Genomic DNA, 23,647 nt, shown 5'->3' on the forward strand with positions numbered 1-23,647 from the left:
TTTGCGATTTTTTAAATTAGGTTTATTGGTCTGTGTAAACTCTCTGCAAAATCTTTCCATGCAAAAGTATTTGCAATCATTTGTACTTCAACTGCATGCACTATGTACAAATACAGAGATTAAGAAACATTCCACTGAACTGGCAGAATCGAGTAGAAGACAGATATGACTTTAGCTCAGAGAGAAGCCTGATCTTTTAAACAACAACTGATGCTCATGATGCCATTGTAACGTACAGAGCCTACTGTTAAAGTGCCTACGTTGCTGCTATATGGAGGCAGAGTGGCTTTGTGAAGAAAACGTACTGGAGAAATCTACAGGGTTCAAGCAAAGGACCTGTCAAGATTTCCTTTGATCTGCTACCCTCAGCTACAAGCTCCTACATCCATGTGCTCGGCTGAGTTTGAGCCATTTCTGTTGACGCTAACAAACCAATTTAATCATATTATAACATATTTATAGTCATGCAGAGTATGACTTCTCGTACAGAATATAAAGTATCAGTAGGAATGTTAATGGGGAAGTAGTGTAAACATTAATGGAATTACAATAGCATTTATTTCTTACAAAGTATATATATCTTGACCCACAAAACATTTCATGCATAGGATTTTTTGTGTTTTTGTCAGTTTTGAGATTGGAAAAAGTTGCACACAGTTGTACAAATTTGAGGTTATTCCACTTTGTAAAGTGTGCTTTCCTTGGTCTGCTGTGATTAGTGAACAAGCACACTCGGATGATTAAAGGTGTGGCAGACAGAAAAAACGGGCTCTGCTTTGTGCAAAGGGTACGTCGGGGTAAAAGCGGGCTGTTACGGCCCCAGGCACACGAAATTCACAAGCACGGTGCATGCAGGTAAAAGCACATACTTTAGACATTACCGGTTTACCTGCAGCAAACTTGACTGTGTGCATTCACTGTAAACTCTGAAGTACAAAACCTATTCTGAGCAGAATTAGCAGGTTCAAGTCTCTTTCTGTTGTTTTTTTTTTCATAACTGAGAAAAAAAAATTAAGGTTCACTTTTCAGTTGTCCTAAACGTACAGTTGATATTTTCCCACCAACCAAAAAATTCACAGTTTTAGTTACATTACATAAAAAAAACTCCTTTGACACCGTACAAGTGTGCTATAATATTTTGAACTTAACAGCAACTGATTCATCTAGTTCACATCCCAGTTACATCAGATCTCTACTCTAACCTGAGCAATGTATCAATATGTAAACATTTCTTCATGAAGTCATACAAAGTGTTCATTTGGTGAAGTATTTAGTAGATGTGCGGCCAGGCATGCTGATATAATATTATGTAACCACTGTAAAAAGTAAAAAACAAAAAAGCTTAATGACCTAATGAAATTCAAACATGGGGGCTTTTAAAATCTTGGATTTCTAGAATAGATGCCATAACATATTGCTTTTCTTCTTCAGCCCAACTTTTTTTTTTCTTTAATGAAGAAGTTCTTATCAGGATATGACTGGCGTGAGGTCGTTTTGCGGAGCCACCTCGCAGCAGATTCATGTTCAGTTAAACGAGGGTCTGAGGTTGATTCATAATCAGCTCTGGTAAAGTCAAAAAGAGAGAAGAGAAGATGCAAACTGAAAGTCGAAGCCAAACATGAGCAATGCTGCGCTGTAATGAAAAAAATCCAAAATAACTGTGGGGAGGGAAAAGTGCCACATGGAATGAAGACAAACACATTGATAAGCCCGTGCTGTGTGGTTAATCGCTAGCAACGTGATTCTCATTTAACAAGGTGTGCCAGCGCTCGATCTTCTTGTCCTTGTTCTTTAAACACTCGTACCAGTGCTTCAGCCGCTCCCCTTTGGCAGTGATACCCAGCTGACACCCACCTGTCAGGGAGATAGGGGTAGGTGAAGAACAGGTAGAGGGGGGGTGAAAGGTTCTTTTTATTTTTAGTATTAAAGGAAATCACTGAGACGAACTGAATATTTACCAATGTAGTCATTGGACTTCCCAATATCGTAATCCCACACCGAAACATCTAACGTCTTCTTGGCCAGTTCACTGTGTTTGATCTCAAAGCCGAATTCCTGAAGGTTGATCAGAACATTTATAGTTTTAGCAAAACACAAAGTTTTCTTCTTTTTATTGCAAACTTTCTTGCAAACCTCATTAAATTCCGGGTTCAAAGTCCTCTTCTTAATTTGTGTTTTGCACTTGCCCTTCTTCCCCATGTCAGGCTTCAAGCAGCTGCAAGAAACACGCGGAGAAAGTTATACAATCGTTGGAGTCTTCCAGATACAGTTATGGAAGCGCTACCTACATTTTGACATATGGGTCGGAGTAGCCATTAGCATCCATAGCAGCCAGGTGGACACATCGCACAACGCCGACGATGAGGCGGTTCTGCTGCGAGCTGTACATGAGGGAGATCAGAACACGACCGCGTTCCTCCACCTCTGTGCCATCTTTCCCTGCCTAAAACAGACCGAAAGAGAAGAACAGTTCAGCAGGGGTTATTAAAAAAAACATCTGCTAGAGCCTTTTAGAGGAATCTGTCACGTATAGACATGCTTGGAAATAAAGGTATTGCCTCATCTTCGTAGAGTGAGATCCCTCTTGCTGTTCCAGCTGTTGCAGTTTTCTTTGTCTGTAAAAAGCATCAAGGTTAGGACAAAACTTGAGAAGAAAGTCACCCTGTAAGAGAATGCAGTGACTTTTAAGTGTCTGACTCACAGGCACAACTCTCTCAAGACACACGTTAAAGTTTTTCTTTGTGTTCATCTTCAGTTTCTTTAGTGCCACTCGAGTTTCCCCAATAAACTCGTTGTGCCCGAACTTGTCTTCATCGCAGACAGAGACCCTGTAGAAACAAAAAAGAAAAAAGTATAATTACATGTTTTGATAAATCTGCCACAGCTAGATGATGTTTGAGGTCCGACAGCTTTGCCTTTGGTTCTAAGTGGTTCAGACGCAGCTGTCTTAACTGTACGACCCACCTGAGGGTTTTGCGCTGCATGTCGTCCTCCGTCAAGCCGTGGTAGGTGAGAGTTTCATTCCACACTGGGTTACGAGTGTTCCTTAAGGTCTTGGTGCGCAACTTGTTAGACTATTAAAGGCAGAACAGATTACAAAAAAATAAAGAATACTATTAAGATACCTTGACCATCATGAAGATTTGTGTGTTTTGGAGATTCCAACCCACCACTAGATGTCACCCATGAGCAGGCAGAGAGATTCCTCATTATCCAAAATGGGGAGTCAAAGTCATTCATTTTTGTCAAAAGCTATAAATATTTCCTTTGTGACGCATACCTTACTAGCCCCTGGGAGCAGATGTAGCTTCACATATGGGTCTGCCAGTCCATTTGAGTCCATGGGCTTTAGTCCCTGAGGAGAAAATCAGCCTCACAATTAGATCAAAAGCAGTGGAGAGCAATTATCAGATGAAATGCAGTTTATAGGTTTTGGAATATGTAACCAATCTGCTAAAACGACCCCTTTGTGTGGGGGAAAGAGTGGTACCTTTGCTTTGAGGATGCTGCAGTGGAGGCTGTTGCTTTCTTGTTGATAGAGCAGGCTGAACTCGAGGGAACCCAGGGTGGCTAAAAGACACCCAGACCGGTCGTTACATGAGACTACAAGCCTGCTTCCAAATATTTAAGAGTTTGAAAACTATAAATTATCCTGTTGTGATAAAACACCTTTATCATGAAATAAAGACTGAATAACAGAGTCAAAGAGCAAACAAAAAGTCTCGACTCATGAAACATTCACAGGCCTCTATTTATCTTTAGTAAGAACAATGAAAAATTGAAAACCGATGAGCTGCCCATACATATGAACTACTAGAAAATAAAAATGAAGTTTTCATTTTTTTAATATAAACTATACATTAAATCAACTATTGTGTAAACTATATAAATAGGAACTACATTTTGCTCCCTAATTTCAAATACAGGTATCCTGCTAGTAAGAAATATTCTTTATTTAAAGCAATCCAGATTTTGTTGAGATCAAAGTGCTCTGAATAAACAAAAGCTTCCTTTTTTAGATGTTACTGATTTATCATAAACTATTTCCATGTAATAGTAGAAATGAATAAGGATTACGTAATTTATTTAAGATCTTAAGGTTGGAAACATGTAAAACAATCAAAATAGTATGAACTGAAATCTTGAATATTTGCCAGCAATTAAATATGCTTTAATTCAAACTTATTCTAAAATCTAATTACTCATAGTTAAAAACCCCTTTTATTGTAATTTTTTTACAGAGAGGAGGCTCACTAGATTTCTACAGTTTTCTTCTTTTTACACAGGAACATTCTTCCTCCTCTCTGGAAGTCTCTAACTTCTTATTTCAATTTTATTTTAATACTTCAGATATTAAGACTTTATTAAAATCCAATGAAATTAGATTTCCCTGAGAAAGGATGAATCCCATTTGGGTGCAGACGAATGCAAAGAACGCAGATCCGTGTTGGATCCTTTCCTCCACAATGAAAGCGGATTTATGAAAGAAAGGAAAAAATGACATAATAGAATCTGAAAAGCTTTTATATCCCTGATCATTTACATAATGTCATACTCCTCAGATATATTTTCATCAGGAATCCTTTTTAGATTTGCATACTGACTGCACATTGTCCCTGCACACTTACAGTAAGAGGTAAGTGTGTGTGTTAAAATAAAAGCTAAACTTTAATTTTTAATGATGACAAATGACAAAAAATATCAAGTTCTATATGAAATGAAACAAAGATGAAATGTAAGTCATCCACCTTACTCCTGGAAAGGATGGTGTACTCACTGGCTTCATCAGAGTCGTAGTCGTTCACCTCTTCCTCCTCCTCAGCAGGGGGGGGTTGTTGCCGGGGGTTATGAGAGCCGTAGGCAGTGGGCTGCCTCCTGTCAAGAGATGATCTCTGCTCTGGAGGAGCACCAGAGGAGTAAGCGCCTGCGTCTCCTGCCACAGGACGTTCAACCACACGTTCACGTTAAGGGGCTGCAACTTTTTACAGCATGAGCTCAGGTCTGTTTCCAAGCTAGTTTCACCTTGCTGAGCCATGGCGACAGAAGCAGAAGGCTGCTGTCTCGAGCTCTGGACAGGTACCATCTTCTTCATGACCACTGGACTTCCCTGACCAAGCTCTTCAGGGCCAGCCCCGCCCGTGGCCATACGCACAGATGGTTTAGGGGCCACAGGTGGGTAACCAGCCCGGCCTTGTGACTCTGCAGCTAAAATTAGGCATGAATGAATTAAAACCACAAACTCAAACAAGAGATGCATAATCACTTGGCTCGAGGCCTTCACTGCGGTACACGTTGAATTACAGCATGCTCTCTCGGTGATGCGGCTTTTATGTTGTAAAAAGGCGTTGACCTGCATAAAAGCTGTGGCAGCTGACACTTCTACGTGCAGCGGTATGTAGTCCGCCTGCCAGGGAAACCTCCCTTTTATGGGGGATCACATTGCAAAGGTAATCATGCATCAAATCTGAAATTAGACTGTCATGCCAGCACCACCTGGAGACTCATTCCAAGTCACAGCATGCAGCCTCTGACTTTTTAATTGAGACTCTCCTCCCCCTTTGGTTTTAACAGCGGGGTGCACTCCCAAATTTGAGACAGAGATAAAAAAGCCTGATGACTTGGAATGAAGACAGAAAAACTATGGGTTAGCGTAATGATGAATGAAGGTGAATAAAACACAAGCATTATGTCATGTTGAAAGTCAAAATTAATTTTCAAATTAAAACTATGGAATATGTTTCTGCCAAACTAAAACTTTATGATTCAGCAAAAACTATTATTACAGTAACTAAAAATAACAGAAGTGAGGCTTCCTTTAGGACCGATCTACTCAAGGTTTCTAGGCTTTTGTTTTTGTTTTTTCTTACGGCTATGCCAATCAGAGCTTCATGCCAAGAAATGTGTGTCCTATACACTAAAAAGAGTAAATTTCCTGTTGAAAAATTTTCCTGGGTTTAATCTATGGTGAAAATCACTAACATTATTTGTCACAACTTGGTTTTATTTATTTTTTTAATTTTTTTTTTTTTTTTTTTTTTAAACTTGTCCTGTCCAACAGCTGGACAGACAGATGAGGGCTGAAGGCCTCTTGTGTTGGACATATTTTACTTTTACAAGAGGGGTTATTAATCTTCAGACAAACCAGAGGTATGTCTGAATAAACCCCTTTTGTAATCGAGGCCAAGCTTTATTCATTTTAATTGTTTTTGAAATTCTTTTGTGTTGGACCGGACGGAAAAGGAAAGAAGGGAAGAAGAGAGAGGGATGTTAGAGAGGGGGGGGGGGGGGGGGTAGGAGGGTGATAATAGGAGGGGGAGGGGGGTAAAACCATGAAGCAGCATAAAGCTACAAGCTACTGGATGTTTATCATTACGGTAAGGTTCAGATAGAATACAAATCTCAAATGGGCGGGGCCTGTCCACACACACTCAAATGTTATAAACACACCTGTTAACTGCAAAAATGAACTTGGTTTTATTTGAACCCAATTTGTGATTTTTTTCTTACCTTTTTTTCTGAGTTAAAATAAGCCAACGAAAGGTTAGTCTCTCTTTAACCTCAGAATTGGGTAAAAAAAAAACAGCCCAATTTGGGTTATTGATCCTAAATTACCCAAACAGTTGATCTGTCAATGATGAACTAAAACCCAATAAAAAAATATGTAAATGGCGTTTGAAAGTTAACATCAACCTTGTGTGACTGTGACAGGGAAAATGTTGAAGCAGAGCACAAAAAAACCCAGGAAACATCCCAAAAACAGCAAAGTAGACTTTATGATCTTCACATCTCCAACAATCATAGAGTCAAGTTTGAGCTTAGCTTTAAAAAAACACACACAATTCTTCCTCAAGTCACTATGATGTTTACATTTGTAATCCAATCAAAACAAATGTAAACATCACAGAAAGCGCATTTTGTCACTGTAAGCTGCTGTTATATCGATGAAGTTTAATGGCATACAGATATATATGCAGCATTCCAAATATCCCTGACAAAACAAAAAGTAGTCTTTGTCTAATGCAGTAGTCCACATAAGTTTAGAAGCCCCAGCAGAATTTGTGAAAAATTTGGCAAGTCTTTGACTAGTACGGCTGATGAAGCAATTTCTTTTGCTACATAGCAGTCAAGAGAAGCCATTTATTATCACATAAATGCATGTGCCCTAAATACATAATTATGATAATGAAATCCCCAAAATGATTAATGTGTCTCATTGGAGAGGGCAGTCTAAGGGCTGAAGGGGAAGAATGTGTTTTAATTACAGCATCAGGGAAGATTTTTACTGAGTGAGCTCTAAAGGACAAATTATAAGATATTAATAGAGAACAAATAGCAGATGTGATCAGAGATGGTAGATAAAGTGCAAATGTTCTGTAAAGCAAAAGGGAAAAAGCTTCTAAGCTTGCACTTTAAATGTTTTCCTTGTAGTGGTATAGCTTTATCAAGAGCAAACTTAAGTTAAATGAAGGAAGGGACCAAAGCTTTCACTGAGTGAATATAAAGAGTACAGTGACAGATTCCAGTGCACTCAGGGGCCAAAGCATAACTTTATTTGCCTATAGCTGTATATGAAAATGACTGCATTACAGTGTAGTCACTTTCATAGACTTGGTGCAACATAATATCCACTTTCGTTTGTGATAACAGTGATTGAAAACCACAAAAGGTACCAGGAAATTCAAATTGCAGGCATGACCCCAAATCAAACATTTACATGTGTTGGGACTGTCATTCTAAAGGGTATTTAAAGTCCCAGTGGTTTTTTATTCATTATTATGCCATTTTTAGCCAATATTTTTTAGAAACTGTGTCTTTTTCTAGGACATAGTTTCTGCAGAGTGGCAGGAATTTATTAGAAATTCACCTCTGAGTTGTGGGTGGAAGGGTTGGCATGGAGTAAGCCCATCCCTTCCCTTCCCGTCATCCAACTGTTTAAACTAGCTTAAAGCCCCTCACACCCCCTACCTAACATTACCAGTGCAACAAAAATGGTGAGCAATATTAAGCTATCCAACCGTACAGCTTTGAGCTTGACCAGACAGGGAAAACAAAAATGTACATAGACCTAGACGTCAACAAGCGGATGTATCAGAAAGGAGCAGAGCAGGGTGCTTGTGGCCCACAGACTAATCGTAATTTTTTTTTGTACAGTACAGACCAAAGGTTTGGACACACCCACTCATTCAAATGAATGGAAAGGTGTGTCCAAACTTTTAGTCTAGACTGTATATGTTCTCCATCATGACAAAAAGGCCACAAGAACATGTTAAAAACACCAAAAAACATGATTTTCATTGGAGAGGGTCTTAAATTGCTGGCAAATTTACTGTAGAAAATAATGTTATGAATCCACTTTAAAAACCTTTCCAAGATGATCAGTTTCTTCATTCCACTACCTGTGTGTGCTTGTATTAGAAAATGACGATGTAAGTGTGTGAACTTATTCATGAAGCTCCAGCCCTGCTCGGATTGAAAGTATTAAGCCTGATGACATACACACGTGGCACATTCAACTTCAATCTGCAGAAAGATGGTAATTGACCACATGTGACATGTTTGATTGTAATTAGAATCTGTGTATAAATATTCATGGAGTTTCACATCTCTTGTGAGACTCTTTAGATTTCTGCACTGACTCAGCTGCAGCAGCTGAGTCACCTTTACCAAACAGATGCCAAAAGATGGGGAAGGCGTAGACCAGCTTTATGAACAAGGAGATTAAAATCAGTTGTTTTTTAAGAAAAAATTTTAAGACTTTTAAAGATGTAAAAATGGTGATCAGTGGAACTTTATTTTTTAAAATGATTAAGTGAGTTTACCATTTAGTGATGTTTTAAAACTTAATCTGGATTATACTGACATAAACCTAACATGTTTTTGCCTGATCAGTCAAATGGTTTATGATATCAAAGTGGCGTAAAAGTCTTATGGAATAAAAAGGGAATAGTACAAAAAATGTCTAAATTTTCTTCACTTGGTCTCCAATAGTGAAACAATAAAATGTCTAACAGTGTGAAGGTTTAGCCCTAGATTTCTCAATTTTTAATTGAGATTATATATGTATATAATTCCAAACATTAAAATATATTTTAGAGGTTTGTTTGTTTTTCTAATAATAACATTAACAAATTGAATTTTCTGTGCTGTATCTGCACCTGCCTTATTTTCTGTTTTTTCCTCTTATAGGGACATTTTCCAATGTGTTTTAACTTTTTTGGTCAAATATTGCCAAATTTAATTTTATGTAATCCGTCTGTGTCATCTCTCTTTAAGGTTTAAGAATGTTATTTGTCCTTCCAATTTCTTGTAACCTTCTTTTTTTTATTATATTGTTCTTTAATGGAACACTTTTGACCCAAGCTGGCCAATTAGCAGCGGATGGCATCCCCTGGGACACTGGCTATGTAGATTTTAGAGATGCAGTTAAGCGTTTCTTGGAAAAGGGAAAGCCTCCGCGAGCTTATGTTGTTAGCTTGCTATGGAAAACTTGCCTGAAGCCTTGCTTGAAACGTGTTGCTCTGCAACTGGAGGCTGACTCTTACTTGGACCTATAGGATGGATGTAGAAAGCCAATTTAAAAAAAGGAAAACAACTTGTAAGCTTCCCCATGTAAACATGTTTGATGACTAAATAAGAAAGGAAAACTGAAGCAAGGCTTGTTTATACCTGGTTGTGATTGGGCGACTATGTCCCTCTGCTGAGAACCTGCTGTCCTCTGAGGCTCTGTTGTCTTCTGGGCAGCTGCCTCCTTTGGTTTAGATAATGGCATGGGTGAAGGCAAAAAATGCTTTGGAAAACCTTTGAAAAACCAGGCACCAGACCTCTTCCACACCTAAGAACACAAAAAAAAAGATGTATGACTGACAACCTCTTTACCCTGGTTGCCACTTTACATTTCTTTTAGCATGAGCATCTCACCTCTCGTTGTTCTCTGCAGATCTTGCAGAGCCAAACAGGCCGTGGGAGACCACCACACTGCGTACCACACTTAGTACACATGTGCTAAAAAACAAGAAACCTAAAAATAGTAACGGCTTTGCACTTAAAGAAAAATGAAATTCACAGAAGTAATTAATTTCACTACCTTTTTGCAGTCTTCACACACCACCGAGCTGACCCCTGGTGATCCAAGCTGCTCCCCACACAGCAAACAGCGGGACACTCCATCCCCACACACCGTCTTCTTCATGTTGTCCAGACGGTTTATCAGGCGGCTGCAGCAGCAGAATGTCCAAAGCCGTGCATGACATTACAGGGACTTTTTTTTTTTGTTTAAATTTCCGCTCATCACAGAAACCAGCTCTCACCCAATTCTTTCTTGCTCCATTGCCTCCATTTTCTCCGCACGGGCAATCACACTGTTTATTATCTCTTTTTCTTCATCAGTCAGATCTGGACTGGAACCGGGACCTGGCTGCTTGGTCCAGTTACCCCTGTTTTGCAAAGATGGGGTCCATTTGTGGGCGCATTAGTTCATTTTTGTCTCATTCCCTTGACTCACACACACAAACCCACAAAGTTGAACACCATAATGCAGTTACACAATTTACATCGGAGTGGATTTGCTTCACTTACTGCTCTTTATCTCTGTGTCACAGATCAGGCAGCAGAGAAAAGGATGATACGGTTAAGGCATGATGCTGTCGTTAATGAAAATGGTGCCAAGACATAACTGCTCTGAAGGAGATACTTACTTTGGATGCATGCTTCCCTGCCTGTCGTTTGATACCCAGCGACCCGTCCCACCACTCATCACTGTGTCTGTCATGCTGTGCTGTTAAGAAGACAGGAGGCAGGTATGAGTCCCTGTTCAGTGTTGATAAAAGGTATCGTCTTTGTATTCAGAGCAGAAGTTAAAAAAGTCTGCCCACAACATTTACGTTTCTCTTCCCATCTTTCATTCCGTTGCAGCACTTTTTAGTTGTTATTATTGGCTCATCAAATTCAAATTTTATTTAGTAGTGCAACACCAATAGGAAGAAAAAGCATCTAAAATGTCCAGAAAAGGAATTATAAGTATTTTCTCCCCTTCATCTGCTAATGGTCTGTTAATTTGCATACCAAGCCTGAAAAATACCACTCTGTTCTGCTGGAGAATAAACACAATACTTCTGCCAAACCTACAGTCTAATCAGCACCATCTCAGTCTGCCAAGCTTGTTGGAAGAAATCCATTCCATGAACATAATGTATTTGAGCTCTGCAATGGTGCAAAGACAAGTCGTTTTTTTTTTTATTGCAGGCCTAAAACAAGCTTAGCTACAGTCAAAGTCACAGGGGCAGGTAAAAAAGATAAGGGAACACCGCTTTTAATAAAATAAGACTTGATATTTCTTCCAGACTAAAATATGAAATAGCAGATACAGTAGGAATGTCTCAATTTTATTGTAAAACAACAATGACAACTCAGCAATTGTAGTATGTCGATTGAAGTGTTCATAGCCGTTCGGTGTGGGCTTTGGTGGAGGAGAAGGCGGTTATCAATAGCAGCAGTTGAACACGTTTGTCACTCCGTTTCGTAAACCGTTGACTCAACCAGACGAGGAGTGGTCTAAAGACGGCTCTCAGCTCACTTAAAGTGTTTAAAATAAAAGGCTGAAGGGAGACATGGTGCAGTGGTTTGAGAGCAAAAATGAGCTGAGCATGAGCAGACTGCTAATGCCGGCCGTGTGAAAAAGTAAGTACATCTGATGCAGCAGCGCTACAGTCCAGTCTCAGGCGATATGAATGATGCAACAACACCAACAGAAACTCAGGATATTTTGCAGGTGTTCCTGCAAATGTGCATGAAATGAAAATGACTTCAAGCCGTCTTCTAGTCTCAGACAAAAGCTGCAGCTGCTGCATGTCCTGAGGGACGACTAGTCCTCAAAGGATACCGGCAGACTCCATCCTAAGAAACTAAAAGCTTCTCTTGGGCTAAATCTCAGGAATTGTGATGATGTAGGACGAGGTGAGTGCCTGGGCAGAACTGCATCAACAAGAGCAGGAAGGCAACAGCAAGATATGTCTGCCGATGAGAAAAGAAAAAAAATCAATACACTTTACTTCAGTTTTTCACAGGAGCAAAATCAGTCACTATTGAATCTTTGTGAGGGTGAAAAGGGGGCGAGCTAAAAGGAAAGCCTTCACCGTCGTCTTTGTTTTAATCCAGCCTGTATTGGGCTGTGTAACACCAGGCAGCACACCTTCTGAAATTTGCAACCTGTTGTCTGTCTGCCTGTGGGCTCCACAGATGAGCAAGAAATTTGCTGTAGGATCTTTAGCCACCCTGCATGGGGGCTTCATCACCCCTCACCCCCGCGCCTCCTCCCATGCAGCACACAGCCAACAGCAGAAGCACAGCCATCAGGGAGCAGTCTTTTTCTCCCTTATTTAGCAGTAGTTTGACACATACGACATATGACAACACACTGACTGTACAGCTCCCTTTATTTCCCAAAATGACTTATCCCATTTATTGTTATCGTCCTGGAGAGAAAGACAGAGAGACGAATGGGAGGCAATGTTAAGAGTTGAGCGGGGGCTTGTCCGGGCTCCCTAGCCAAAAAAACATAATTTCTTTCCATCAGACAAGTGGACTTTTTTCTAGGGTGATGGGGGCAATTAGTATTCAGAGAACAGCTTGAATTAGAACAGTCTGAAGGCACGTTCTTTATGAGGGGGGCTACAGTACACGTATAAATTGGGTTTAATGCCTCAGACAGTTGAAAGATACAGTGTGGGCTTATCTGTGTTAGAGAGACCAATTATAAACGAGTCATTTTCACATAATGTCATATTGAACTATGGCATTAGACAGGGATGACATCAATGTGACCCTCAGATTGTGTCAATGAGATTATAAATGTGACAAATCCGCGTCATCTGAGACTCTGACTTCATCTTACAGTCATCTTGGACGTGTTGTCTGCCTGGAAAAGATGACTCAGTGGGTCGGCGGATTCTTCTCACAAAAGCCAGGACGGTAATGCTTACAGACGTGGCAGTCTAAAAAAGAGAGCTGGTCCAGCAACGCGCAGCAGATTCTGCGAGTAACAGACCATGTGTTCGATGACAACAGGAAAGACCAGAGGGAGAGCATCGACATCGATCTCTTTGTTCCAACCCCTCACACGGAGGAAAAGAAAAACAAATGAGAAACCAGTGTCTCCTCTGAAGGGAAACAATCAATATCAATCTGCACCTGTACATATTTGAGGTTGTTGGCAGATATTACAACCACAGCAAACATTTTTAGACAACTGTTGGAAGCGAAATCTACCAGAATTCTGTGTTTAAACAGAATGCTTAGGCTGCATAATGTTCAGGATTTAACACATGTTAATTTAGTTGTAACGACTAATACGATATTCATGACAGAAATCTCGTTTTAATTATGAAAGCTAAAAAAAAATTTAGCATCTGGAAGTTGCTTGCGGATATAAGATGTAAGGACAGCAGGCAGAGTGACAGCAAGGCAGCGTGCTGTTGATGGAGGGATCCGACACGGATCATTATGGAAAAAGAACAACCAGCTTAGAGGGGAAGTGTGGATCAAAGTAAGTCACCGTTCTCACGTGGAGATTTGCCAAAAACAAAAAGGTTGTTTTTTTAGATATTTCACATCGCTACAAAAGAATTTGTGTAGCGAAAAGTTTTCAAAGGTCAATTTTTCCACTCTGTAGTCATCGCCATCTTGACCAGAAATTACCTTGGTCTTTTCTGAAAATGGGCAGCCATGAGGCAAACGAGTCTCACACCTATTGGAACCGAGTGGCAACTCTTTCACTTCCTGTTTGTGGTTTGAAAACTAAAGTGGAGAAGAGCACATGTGGCAGATTGTTTCACAAGCAAGTCAGATTCTGCTTTCTGCAATATGAAACCAGACATGTTGTTTACATTTTGGCAATATCCCTTCAGAGGTCGCCACAGTGAATCAGCTTTCACCGATTCACACGGGTTGTTTGCAAGAGAGTTTTACACCAGATGCCCTTCCTGGCATAACCCTGTATCTTATCCAGGCTGGGGACCGGGACAGGGGGACCCAGATTTCGGCCCCTTTTGTGGCCATATAGTTAGGCAGCAGCGTGAAGGCTCTTGCCCAAGGACCCAAGCTGGATGAAGCTCATCGTGCCCCCCGGGGAATATAAAGGAGTATATTAAAAATGCGGTTCCTATACTTTTTATTGACCTGTGTGGTTAGGATTATTGCCAATCACAACAGTATTTTGAGTCAACTTTTTAAAACTAGATCATTTTGTACTGAGAATTAAACTACAAATTCGGGTGTAAGGTTTTGATTGGCGTATGAGGTTCAAATCCTCGGCTCTGGAGCTACTTCCATTACTGAGTTCAAACATCTTTCTGACTTATTTGTACTGCTTTATTTAGTTATTTATTTGTTTGTTTGTTTTAAGAGAGGCCAGGGTTCAGGGAAATCCCACTCAGCCAAGATGTCTACAACAAATGACATTAACCCAAAAGTAATGTCATGTCAAACACAAATGTAGTCCTACATTAAAAATAAAAGGCTAAGGTCCATAAAAGTTTGCCTTCAGGATAGTATCTTATAAAAGATAATAAAATCAGTTTGAGTTTGTCTGTTCTGATTGTGATGTTTTACAGACATATCCTGCACAGATAGATAATCTCAGCCACGGGCTCTTCCTTTTGTAAAGAAAGATTTCAGCTCAACATAAATGCTAAATATTTTGATCTTTTTTGACTTATCTGTATCTTAAAGGCACAGCTAGCTCTTAATTGTGTCGTTTGTTTGATATTTCATTTTTTTTTTGTGTCCTTGTTGGACCTGTTTTACATATAATGATAGTGAATTCCAGGGCAACTATTCCCATGCCATCAGCACAATAAGAACATTTCCAAAATGGGTTAATGATTTGAAATCGATTGAAGCCCCACAATTGGTTTCACTTGAATGTATCTTTCATCAGCCCTGCATTAGTATTCCAGTCACTTTGCTTAAATGAAATGTTGTTGAGTTTTCATGAAGCTCTGTACTATCCCATCACTCACCAAAGTCCCTGCAGACGTATCTCAGCACTTTTTAATGCATGCTATGGCAGAGTTATTATTCATATCAGTGCTGCGTCTTCACGCTTACAAACACCTTGAAGCAGAAGTATGCTTTTTCTTGGGTCATCCAAACCGCAACTTTGTCTCTAATCCTAAAACTATTTGCTTCCCATAAAAGAACCTTGCGGCCCTTGTGCCATTTTTCACAAAACACATTTTTAACCAAGAAATAAAATTGACTTTGACTGAAATTGGAACAACCCATCATTTCAAATCAAATGTTAAAGAGCCACTCTGATAGAAATTGTGTTTTTGGTGTTTTTAACATGTTTTTTGGGCATTTTTCTCTTGTAGGAGAACTTATATATAAAAAAAACTAAGCTCGAAATTACATTTCTGAGTATTTCTTCATTTAAATTATTGTAAATCAAGAGCAGATGAAAAAATGTAGTTTGAAAAAGCTTCTCGCTCTGACATGGAAGCTACACTCTGATGCATCCACTTGTAGACGACTAGATCCATGTACGTCTTTGTTTTCCTCATCTGAGCTGCTTCTGTCCCAAAACTGTACGGCTGGATAGCTCCTATTGATCGCCATTTTTGTTGCACTGATAACATTAAGTTGGAAGTATGTGAGGCAGTGAGCTAGTGGAAGAGAGTGTAAACAGACAGCTCAATCATTGGTGACGGAAAGGGAGTGTTGTTCCACTCACAAGTCAGAGGCAAATTTCTAATGAACTACTGCCGCCCTGCAGAAACCATGTCCTCGAAAATGATAGTTTTTTAATTTTTGGCTAAAAATGGCATAATCATAAATAAAAGACCACAAGAAACGCTTTTACAATAAATCAAGTACAACAGATAAAACTGGAAAAAAACTCAAAGTTGACTAAAAATAGACACTAATTTTTTTTATAAAGTTTTATAAAATGATGATCATGTTACTTAATTGATCAGACTTTTCTTGGTCAGGCCAATGGTAATTTTCTTCTTGTTAGAACTACTAAGGTATTAAATACAGTAGTAAAATATATTGGACAAAGGGAGATCCCAAGGATTGGAGCATTCCTTCTACATCCTTTGGATTCTTAAAATTCATTTACAAGATCGGCCAAGGCTAATTAAAATGTAGCTTATATTAGAAAATCTAAATAGAAAAGGTCTTTTCGTGAGAAAAAAAGGATGTACTTTCTGCAGGCCAGCAATATAGCAGTAGGTTTTAAAACATCATTTTCTAAATTTCTATCATTGTGTGACACTATGCGTGCAGTAGAATGTGTGAAGTTCTGGCAAGCACATATTTACAAAAGAGTTTTATATTTGGTAGAAACAAATAAAAGGTGGAAAAGGAAAGTCGAAAGAGAATAAGGATTTTTTGCTGTAAAATCTTAAGATTTGCAATGTCTAAGAAAGTTTAAGGAATCACATTAACATCAGAAATGTTTTAATAGTGAAAACTTTTAATGGAAAACTGTTTACTGATTCTAAAGTATATTGAAAGTGTGGAGTCTTTTTGACTGAAAAATATATTTAAAATTGCAAAATAACCAGCACACAAAGCAAATAATGATGTTTCTGTTTTAGTAAAAATAAATGTTGCCATGTCATTTGGATGAAATACTTCTATTGACAAAATCAGAAACAAAAAAGTAAACATTTAGCCTTTTTTTAAGTTATAACATGTCTACACAGGTTTTAAAGTTAATGATGGTCTTTTGAGGAAGCGAAATAAAATCAGTTTATTAGGAGGGGATGCAGGAAGCATTAAAAACATGAGATCACCCAAACCCAGATATAGTGCGTATTTTAATCTATCCGTCAGGAAAAGCTGGGGAGCCAGTGTGGCAGTACAGCCAATCCTGGACTTGAGTGAGGCTGTGAGGCACTGCACCACATGAAGGCCTCTGCTGCAGGACGAATACATCACTCAGCATTTTTTAATTATTTACAACTCTTTGCCACATTTACTTTCATTTCCATGTAATGCTCTCATGTGAGACATTATTTTATGAAAACTGATTTTAGGATGCTAGGCGGATACACACAAACTGCAACCTTGTGACTGAGACTACAGCTTGGACATTAGCCTTTTAGGTTGATTTAGTTCGGCACTGACAAATGGCTATCTGTGTTTTTATTCAGACAATAGTGCTAAGGGGAACCATCTGTTGAACCATCTGCGAGGACTCTTCACCTCTCAAAACAGAGGATGTCGCAGCATTTGAGATCACACAGCTACATCCTCCATCCGGGCATGGCTCCAGGTCCTGCCTCACTGGGCAGCAAACAGGAAACACCATCCACTGACCAACAAGCTCCCATGCTGTTACCTTACCATTAGTGTTGGCTCTCATGGTTTTTCATTCTAAAATCAACACAGGTCTTGCTGATTTATGAGGATTTAGTAAACATTGATTTTTACAAGGGAAAAAATCCACACGCTCAGACTTTTTTTGTGTGGAGTTCAGAGCCATGCTTTTGTCCGTGTTCTACATTTATAACCACAATATCTCTGGAGCAGGCTGTAGGAGCACTCAGCTAAATGCATTCCAGCAACGGTCTGCATCGAGTCTCAAACTTGCCAGGCTGATTCATCCTTGTTCGGCCCAAAGGAAGGAGGTGGGTCTAGGAACTGGCTGCTGAAGCACTGGTCAGGAGTTCCCCGTTAATGCCTTCCCGTTTTGGCTCCAGGAAATAAGTACCACCAGATTATGGTTGACTGAAAAATCCCTCAGCGTTTTTAAATTAGCTGCAGCTGAAGATCTATGGCGATGTATTATATAGTTTGCAACATCTGAAATGATGACTCAAAACTCTGTCTGCAGGGGGAATCTGTCCATCGGAGATGCTTTTTGGCTGTTTGATATCTGACTCTCTTTTGTGCTTCTGATAAAGCGGCATGTACAACACCCTTGGGTGTTTTTAGGACACTGCAGTTGGCAGACGTGTCTGCTCCACAAAGCGCAACATGCTGAAAAAGGGCTTAGCTTGTAATAAAAATCCGTTTGAAGGTCCATCAATAAGATTTTTAGATGCAGTAAGATTTGGGTAATTACTCCAAAGCTTTAGTGTGGCCAAAACAAATGCACAGAGGTAATTATCATTACCTAAAAAGACATGCATGAAACTAAAGAAATGAATCTTTTAGAGAGAGTAGGGTTTTCTCAATACATCAGGGTTCTGTTTTTGAATTTTAACTATGTTCCCTTTATTGGGAATTTTGTTAAAACGCTGCATTAATTACCTTTGTCTTTTCCAATATGCCACACTGCTTAGGCAGCCCTAATCACCAGTTTTAGAGAGCCTTGAGAAACAATTCTCCTCCTTGATCATTTCAGGATAAAGCCACTCCCTTCCATTAAAGCTCTGTCACAGCAAACACAATCTGACTGTGGAGCAGAATTTTATCAGAAACACCTGCAGATTTACCGAGTCCAAGTTTAAACCTCCATGCCCGGATTATGAGGAATACAAATGAACACGGAGATGTGCACCTTTGACATCTGTGGCCATGGAAACAGAACAATCAATAGCTAAGAATTTAAGTGATCAAACACTTTGTGTGAGCATATGCGGACCAGGTCAGCGTTGCTGCTCACATAGTTGAAAAGCCAGTATGCTTTGAGAGGAAGAATGGCAAAAGACCTGGGATTATGGGTATGGTTGCCTAGCATTAAATAATGCAGTCAGTGTGAAAAGCACTTACTTTATTCCTCCATGTTTTTTCCACGTTTTCTGTCAGCAACCATGTTTCTTCTAAGGCTTTGTGTGTTCAGACCTAACAACCATTTTATTCATTTGCACAAAGAAATCCAGAGACAAAAAAGGGGGGGGGGGGGTGGCAGAATGAGGGTGTCGTCCAGTCACTTTAACGTGGTTGCTTTCTTGAGAGGCACAGCTCTAGATGTTACACTTCATTCTGTCTCAGCTGAATTCCCATCTCTCAGGTCTGCAGAGGGATTTAATGAACCTAAGGTTGTTGGAGTTTTTTTTTTTTTGCTACCCCTCAACAAAATTCCCTATACATGTACATATGTAGCAAACGGATTTGGTCCACTGATACCCTTTAGTGCAAGAAGACTTGATAACATCACAAGTTGACCACTGAATTGTCTGTGCAATGGCAGAGCTGGGCTAGAGGGCTGCCCTGCCCACACCAGAATCTTTAGGCATCACTAATGTCTTTACATCATAATCTGTATGTGAATCAAGCTCCATCATGTTCCCCTGCAGCAAAGCCATGAGACTGCAGCCACACAATCCTCCAAACAACTGACCAGGTTTTCTTCTTTATATCCCATGTCCAACAAGCCTTGAAGGGGATTTAAAGATTCGCCACACCATCAGGGGTTACAATAATTGATCATTCGAGACTTGAACCATGATAGAAAAACCATGCAACCTTTCTAAAATGCATGACTCACCACCACTGAATGACTGCTTTTAGTGGGGCTTTTACAACAATCAAACGCATTAGTAGTTGATCAGCTTCTTCTGGCTGTGCACATGCAGACTAACCTTCCCTTCTCAGTCAAATCAGTAACTGGCTGATGAAGACAATAAAAATGTGCTCCACCAAATAAATACGGGCTGTGAGGTACGTTCCCTCCAAAGAGATGATCCACGGGGCTTCTCTCCTGAATGAAGGGCTGCATTCATTCAACTTGTATGTGGAGGGGGAAAAAAATATTATAATCATGCACTGACTCACCGGGCAAACGCATCAACCTCAAAGCAATTTTAGTATGTAGATACGGTGTTTGAAGGGGGGCAAAAAGAAGATCGGAAACCCTACCAGAGGATCCAGTCCCTTTTTCTCTCTCTGGATGCTGTTAGAAAAAGATGCGGAGTTTGTGCAGCGCCTGCTGAATCTCATCAAAGTAAGTCATTGCGCATGGTCGTGCCTGTCACCAAATCGCGTCTTTTTTCCCTTCTTTTTTTTGTGGGTCTGGAGGGGCTATCAGAGCACAGAGCGCAGCGGATCACTATACGATGCGTGGAAACTGCTCTTCCATCCTGCGTGGAAGATGGAAAGCCCTTGGTGCCGTGGGAAGGAAACCCCTCGATCTGAAGTAATAACAAGTGGGCTGTTATCACCTGATCCAGTTGTCTATAGAACCTAAATTTATCTCCACCCAGGCAGCCTTGTGAAGGCAAACCTAGAATGATTAGTTTTTTGTGGTCGTTTTTTTAACCTAATTTTTTCTAAAGAATAATATTGGTGTCTTTGTATTTGTTTACTTTTCGATTAAATTGCATATTAAACACTATTATCACTAAAAGCTTAGACACTTTCTTCTTGTCAATGAACATTATCATGTTCCATGTGATATAAAAAATATGGGCTGTTTGCTCTCTGTGCGAACAAAAATACAATATTTCTTTGTTTTTCATTTATAAACAGGGCAGGTACCCGAGACAAATTCTCACATAATAGCGGGCTGCGCTCGATTGGAGCTGCATTTGGGTGCTTTGCTATGTCGGAGACACAGCGCCATCTAACGGCTTTGTTGTCCATTTGTTCACAGAAACACTTGAATCTATCTTCTATTGTTTTCTCCGACGCTTATTTCATTACATTATAATTTAAAAAATGACAAATATCGTAAAGAAACGCCACATTTCAAAATGTGGCGTTTAAATCTGTCGAGTCAACATTTTAATCAGGTTTCGATGCACACTGCCCCACCTAAATGTAGTAAAAGATGGCCAACGACTTGGGCTAAACCATTTCCTGTTTCGTTTATTTAAATATATTAAGTCGTTGTAGCACTATGTCTATGTGTTAATATTCCACAAAATGTATTTTTTGTTTAATTATTTTCTCTCCTTTTTCGTTTTTTAATTATGTGACTTATTTTTGTTCGTTTCCATTGTTTTTAGTCAGAATTCTCTTGTCACCGTAACCTCTTTTGTCACGTGATCCAGTCTTCCTTCCGGAATGGGTCACCTGACTTGTTGCTGATGAGGAAAGATGGCTGCTCATCTGTCTTACGGAAAAGTGAATTTAAACATTTTAAGGGAAGCTGCGAGGAAAGACCTGCGGGAATTTCTGGACAAGTGTGCAGGAAGCAAAGTAAGAAGTCGACTTATTGCGCATTGCATGACCTTAAACTACTGTATTTGTATCGAATTATCTTCTTTCAATCACAGCTTAAACGTTTTCATCAAAATGATAATTTCAGTTTAGCCAATACATAAAATATATAATACATGCTTTGTATGCCTATCTTGAGTTGAATAATCTATCATTTATATATTTGCAATTGAATGTATTACGTGTGTGATGTTAGAGTTATAATTATATGTTCTTTAGGCCATAGTTTGGGATGAGTATCTTACTGGGCCTTTTGGACTCATAGCTCAGTACTCTCTTCTAAAGGTAAGGACGGTCTCAGCAAACGTTTTGGATAGAATGATCTAATGTGGGTGTTTTTAACAGCTCTTGTCTTTTTTCCTGCTATTTCTTTAGGAACATGAGGTGGAAAAGATGTTCACCCTCAAGAGTGGGAAACTTCCCAATGCTGATGTGAAGAACATAATCTTCTTCGTCCGTCCCAGGCTGGAGTTGATGGACATAATTGCAAAGAATGTTCAGAGGTATGTCATGAGTTTCATCATTACGCTCCACAAAGTAACCAAACTGGACAAGATCCCCACTTCCTCCTTTCGCTTGTGCGTTCTGAGGATTGTTCTGGATTGTGCTCTTTTCAGTGAGGACAGACTGCATTCATCCAGAGACTTTCACATTTTGTTTGTGCCTCGGAGGAGCATGCTCTGTGAGCAGAGACTGAAGGACCAAGGCGTGCTAGGTTCTTTTATCAACATGGATGAGTATATCCTGGACCTGATTCCCTATGATGGGGATCTGCTGTCCATGGAGTATGAAAGTGCTTTCAGGGTGAGTTTAACCCTTATGTGGTGTTCGGGTCTGTGGGACCCGTTTTCATTTTTTATCAAAAGAAAAATGATACAATTACCGTAATTAATTTTTCAAACTCAGACTCACTGGCCTTGGCTCATTTTCTGTGAAGAACATATATTAGAATACATTTTTAATGACAACACACTGTATACCCCCCCAACACATTTCTATTACATATAAGATGTTCGGGTCCACTGGACCCGGGGCCAATAGAGGTGTGGAAATTGATGTTTTATGTACCTACACTCTGTCCTCCACCTGTCTGGGCCTGCTGTGTGTGTGTGGGTGTGTGTGGGGGTGTGTGTAGGTGTGTGTGTGTGTGTGTGTGTGTGTGTGTGTGTGTGTGTGTGTGTGTGTGTGTGTGACCAGTGAGAAAGAGAGAGAGAGAGTGGCAGAGAGAGAAAGATTCACTGTAAATGTGAGTTCTGTTTCTGCACCTGCGGTTCCTGCTAAAGGTTGCAACATTGTTAGAATAATTCAAGCATCAACTCTGTTTGCTCTCGTTCTCCCGCACATTTGACCATTTGACTTTCTTGCGGGAATCTTTAATATCTCGCTCGTTATCTGCTACAAATTGGAGGCGGGACACGTTAAATATAGCTTTGCCAGTGTGGTTTCTCATCACAACTGATCAAAATGGCCAATAGACTTTCTGCGCAGAGGGCCCTGGAATTGATTTTAGAAGAGAGAGACGTTTTTGATGATGATGTATAGGGAGACGATTCAGAAGAGGAGGTTTCAGAATTAGAGGATCACATTTCTGAAAATTCAGAGTCTGACAGTGACTCTGAAGAAGATGATTAGATTGGGGCGGCCGTGGAGCAGCGGTAGGGCGGTAGGCCCATGATCGTAAGATTGCAGGTTCAATTCCCGCCTTGCACACCCATGAGTCGAAGTGTCCTTGGGCAAGACACTGAACCCCACCTTGCCTCTGGTGGTAGGCGGGCGCCTGTGCTTGGCAGCGGAGCCGCCACGTGTGTGTGACTGGGTGAATGGGTCTGTGACTGTAAAGCGCTTTGTCCTTGGAGGAAGAAAGGCGCTATATAAGTATACGCAATTTACCATTTACCATTTAGATTGAGCATCAGCCAGTTCCAAAACGAAGCCATCAGCACCCAGCCACAGGACCAGGCCGTCAGCAGCCAGGACCATGTGTTGTACAGGCTAGTGGCTAGAAGGCCATGTCTTCAATGGGGCTGATGTGTTGTCTTGACTAATAGGTTTACTCTATGTGTTCAGCTTGTGTTGTGCACCTGAATGGGTTCAGTTTCTGTGTTCAAATAAATAAAAGTCAGTAGTTTTGAAAACCCTTGCTTCACTTGAAAATTTGTTTCCACTCATATCTTGATTTTAATTGATTTTCTTTATCACGTTTTAAATGAGTTATGAATGTGATCTAACAAAGGTAAAAGGCAAATATTAACCAAATATACTGATTGTAATTGGATGAGGTAAACATCCTTCGAGTATTTTAACATCAAAGTGTTTGATTGTGAGGCATTAAAAACCACAACATGCAACGGGTCCACCAGACCCACGAACACTGGCTGAGTAACAACAATATGAACACCACACAAGGGTTAAGCAGTGCACTACATTATATGCAGCAACAAAAGTGGAAACACCTCTTTCTGGTGGTTTAGGTTGACTTGTGTCATTAAAGTAGCACCGGCATGGTGAAGGACTGATGCACAACAGGATCAGCTTT

General features: G+C 40.0%; 2 protein-coding genes across 3 annotated transcripts in view; one reads left to right on the forward strand and one right to left on the reverse strand.

The window, feature by feature from the left end:
- LOC101157223 (rabphilin-3A) lies at positions 1-20,067 on the reverse strand. Of its 2 annotated transcripts, none has more exons than XM_020706062.2 (19): positions 19,810-20,067; positions 10,695-10,774; positions 10,576-10,587; positions 10,308-10,433; positions 10,085-10,214; positions 9,919-10,002; positions 9,667-9,832; positions 9,492-9,548; positions 5,023-5,205; positions 4,778-4,933; positions 3,491-3,570; positions 3,281-3,355; positions 2,965-3,074; positions 2,702-2,828; positions 2,559-2,615; positions 2,289-2,443; positions 2,134-2,215; positions 1,959-2,055; positions 1-1,854 (listed from the first exon to the last, which is right to left on the reverse strand). In XM_020706062.2, the coding sequence occupies exons 1-19, from the start codon at positions 19,888-19,890 to the stop codon at positions 1,724-1,726; spliced, it is 1,989 nt and encodes a 662-aa protein (XP_020561721.1). In that variant the 5' UTR covers positions 19,891-20,067; the 3' UTR covers positions 1-1,723. The 2 variants fall into 2 exon arrangements, with proteins under 2 accessions (XP_020561721.1, XP_011477672.1); XM_011479370.2 differs by having other exon boundaries at positions 19,726-19,837.
- The window catches only part of vps33a (VPS33A, CORVET/HOPS core subunit), a 12,347-nt gene continuing 8,579 nt past the window's right edge, over positions 19,880-23,647 (forward strand). Inside the window, exons 1-5 of the mRNA XM_020706064.2 lie at positions 19,880-19,894; positions 20,943-21,090; positions 21,331-21,396; positions 21,487-21,614; positions 21,729-21,915. Of these exons, the coding sequence (XP_020561723.2) occupies positions 20,989-21,090; positions 21,331-21,396; positions 21,487-21,614; positions 21,729-21,915 (483 nt within the window). The 5' untranslated portion in view covers positions 19,880-19,894; positions 20,943-20,988. The remainder of the gene's footprint in view (positions 19,895-20,942; positions 21,091-21,330; positions 21,397-21,486; positions 21,615-21,728; positions 21,916-23,647) is intronic.

Source organism: Oryzias latipes, chromosome 9 (genome assembly GCF_002234675.1).
Source record: "Oryzias latipes chromosome 9, ASM223467v1".
In the NCBI taxonomy this organism is placed as follows: domain Eukaryota; kingdom Metazoa; phylum Chordata; class Actinopteri; order Beloniformes; family Adrianichthyidae; genus Oryzias; species Oryzias latipes.

Bases quoted from the DNA above. Each gene is read 5' to 3' on its own strand.
- LOC101157223 (XM_020706062.2), bottom strand. From the start codon at position 19,890: ATGAGATTCAGCAGGCGCTGCACAAACTCCGCATCTTTTTCTAACAGC. The intron at 4,934-5,022 runs GTGAAACTAGCT...GTCCTGTGGCAG, and splicing joins TGTCGCCATGGCTCAGCAAG to GAGACGCAGGCGCTTACTCC. The intron at 2,056-2,133 runs GTTTGCAAGAAA...ATCAACCTTCAG, and splicing joins TGAACCCGGAATTTAATGAG to GAATTCGGCTTTGAGATCAA.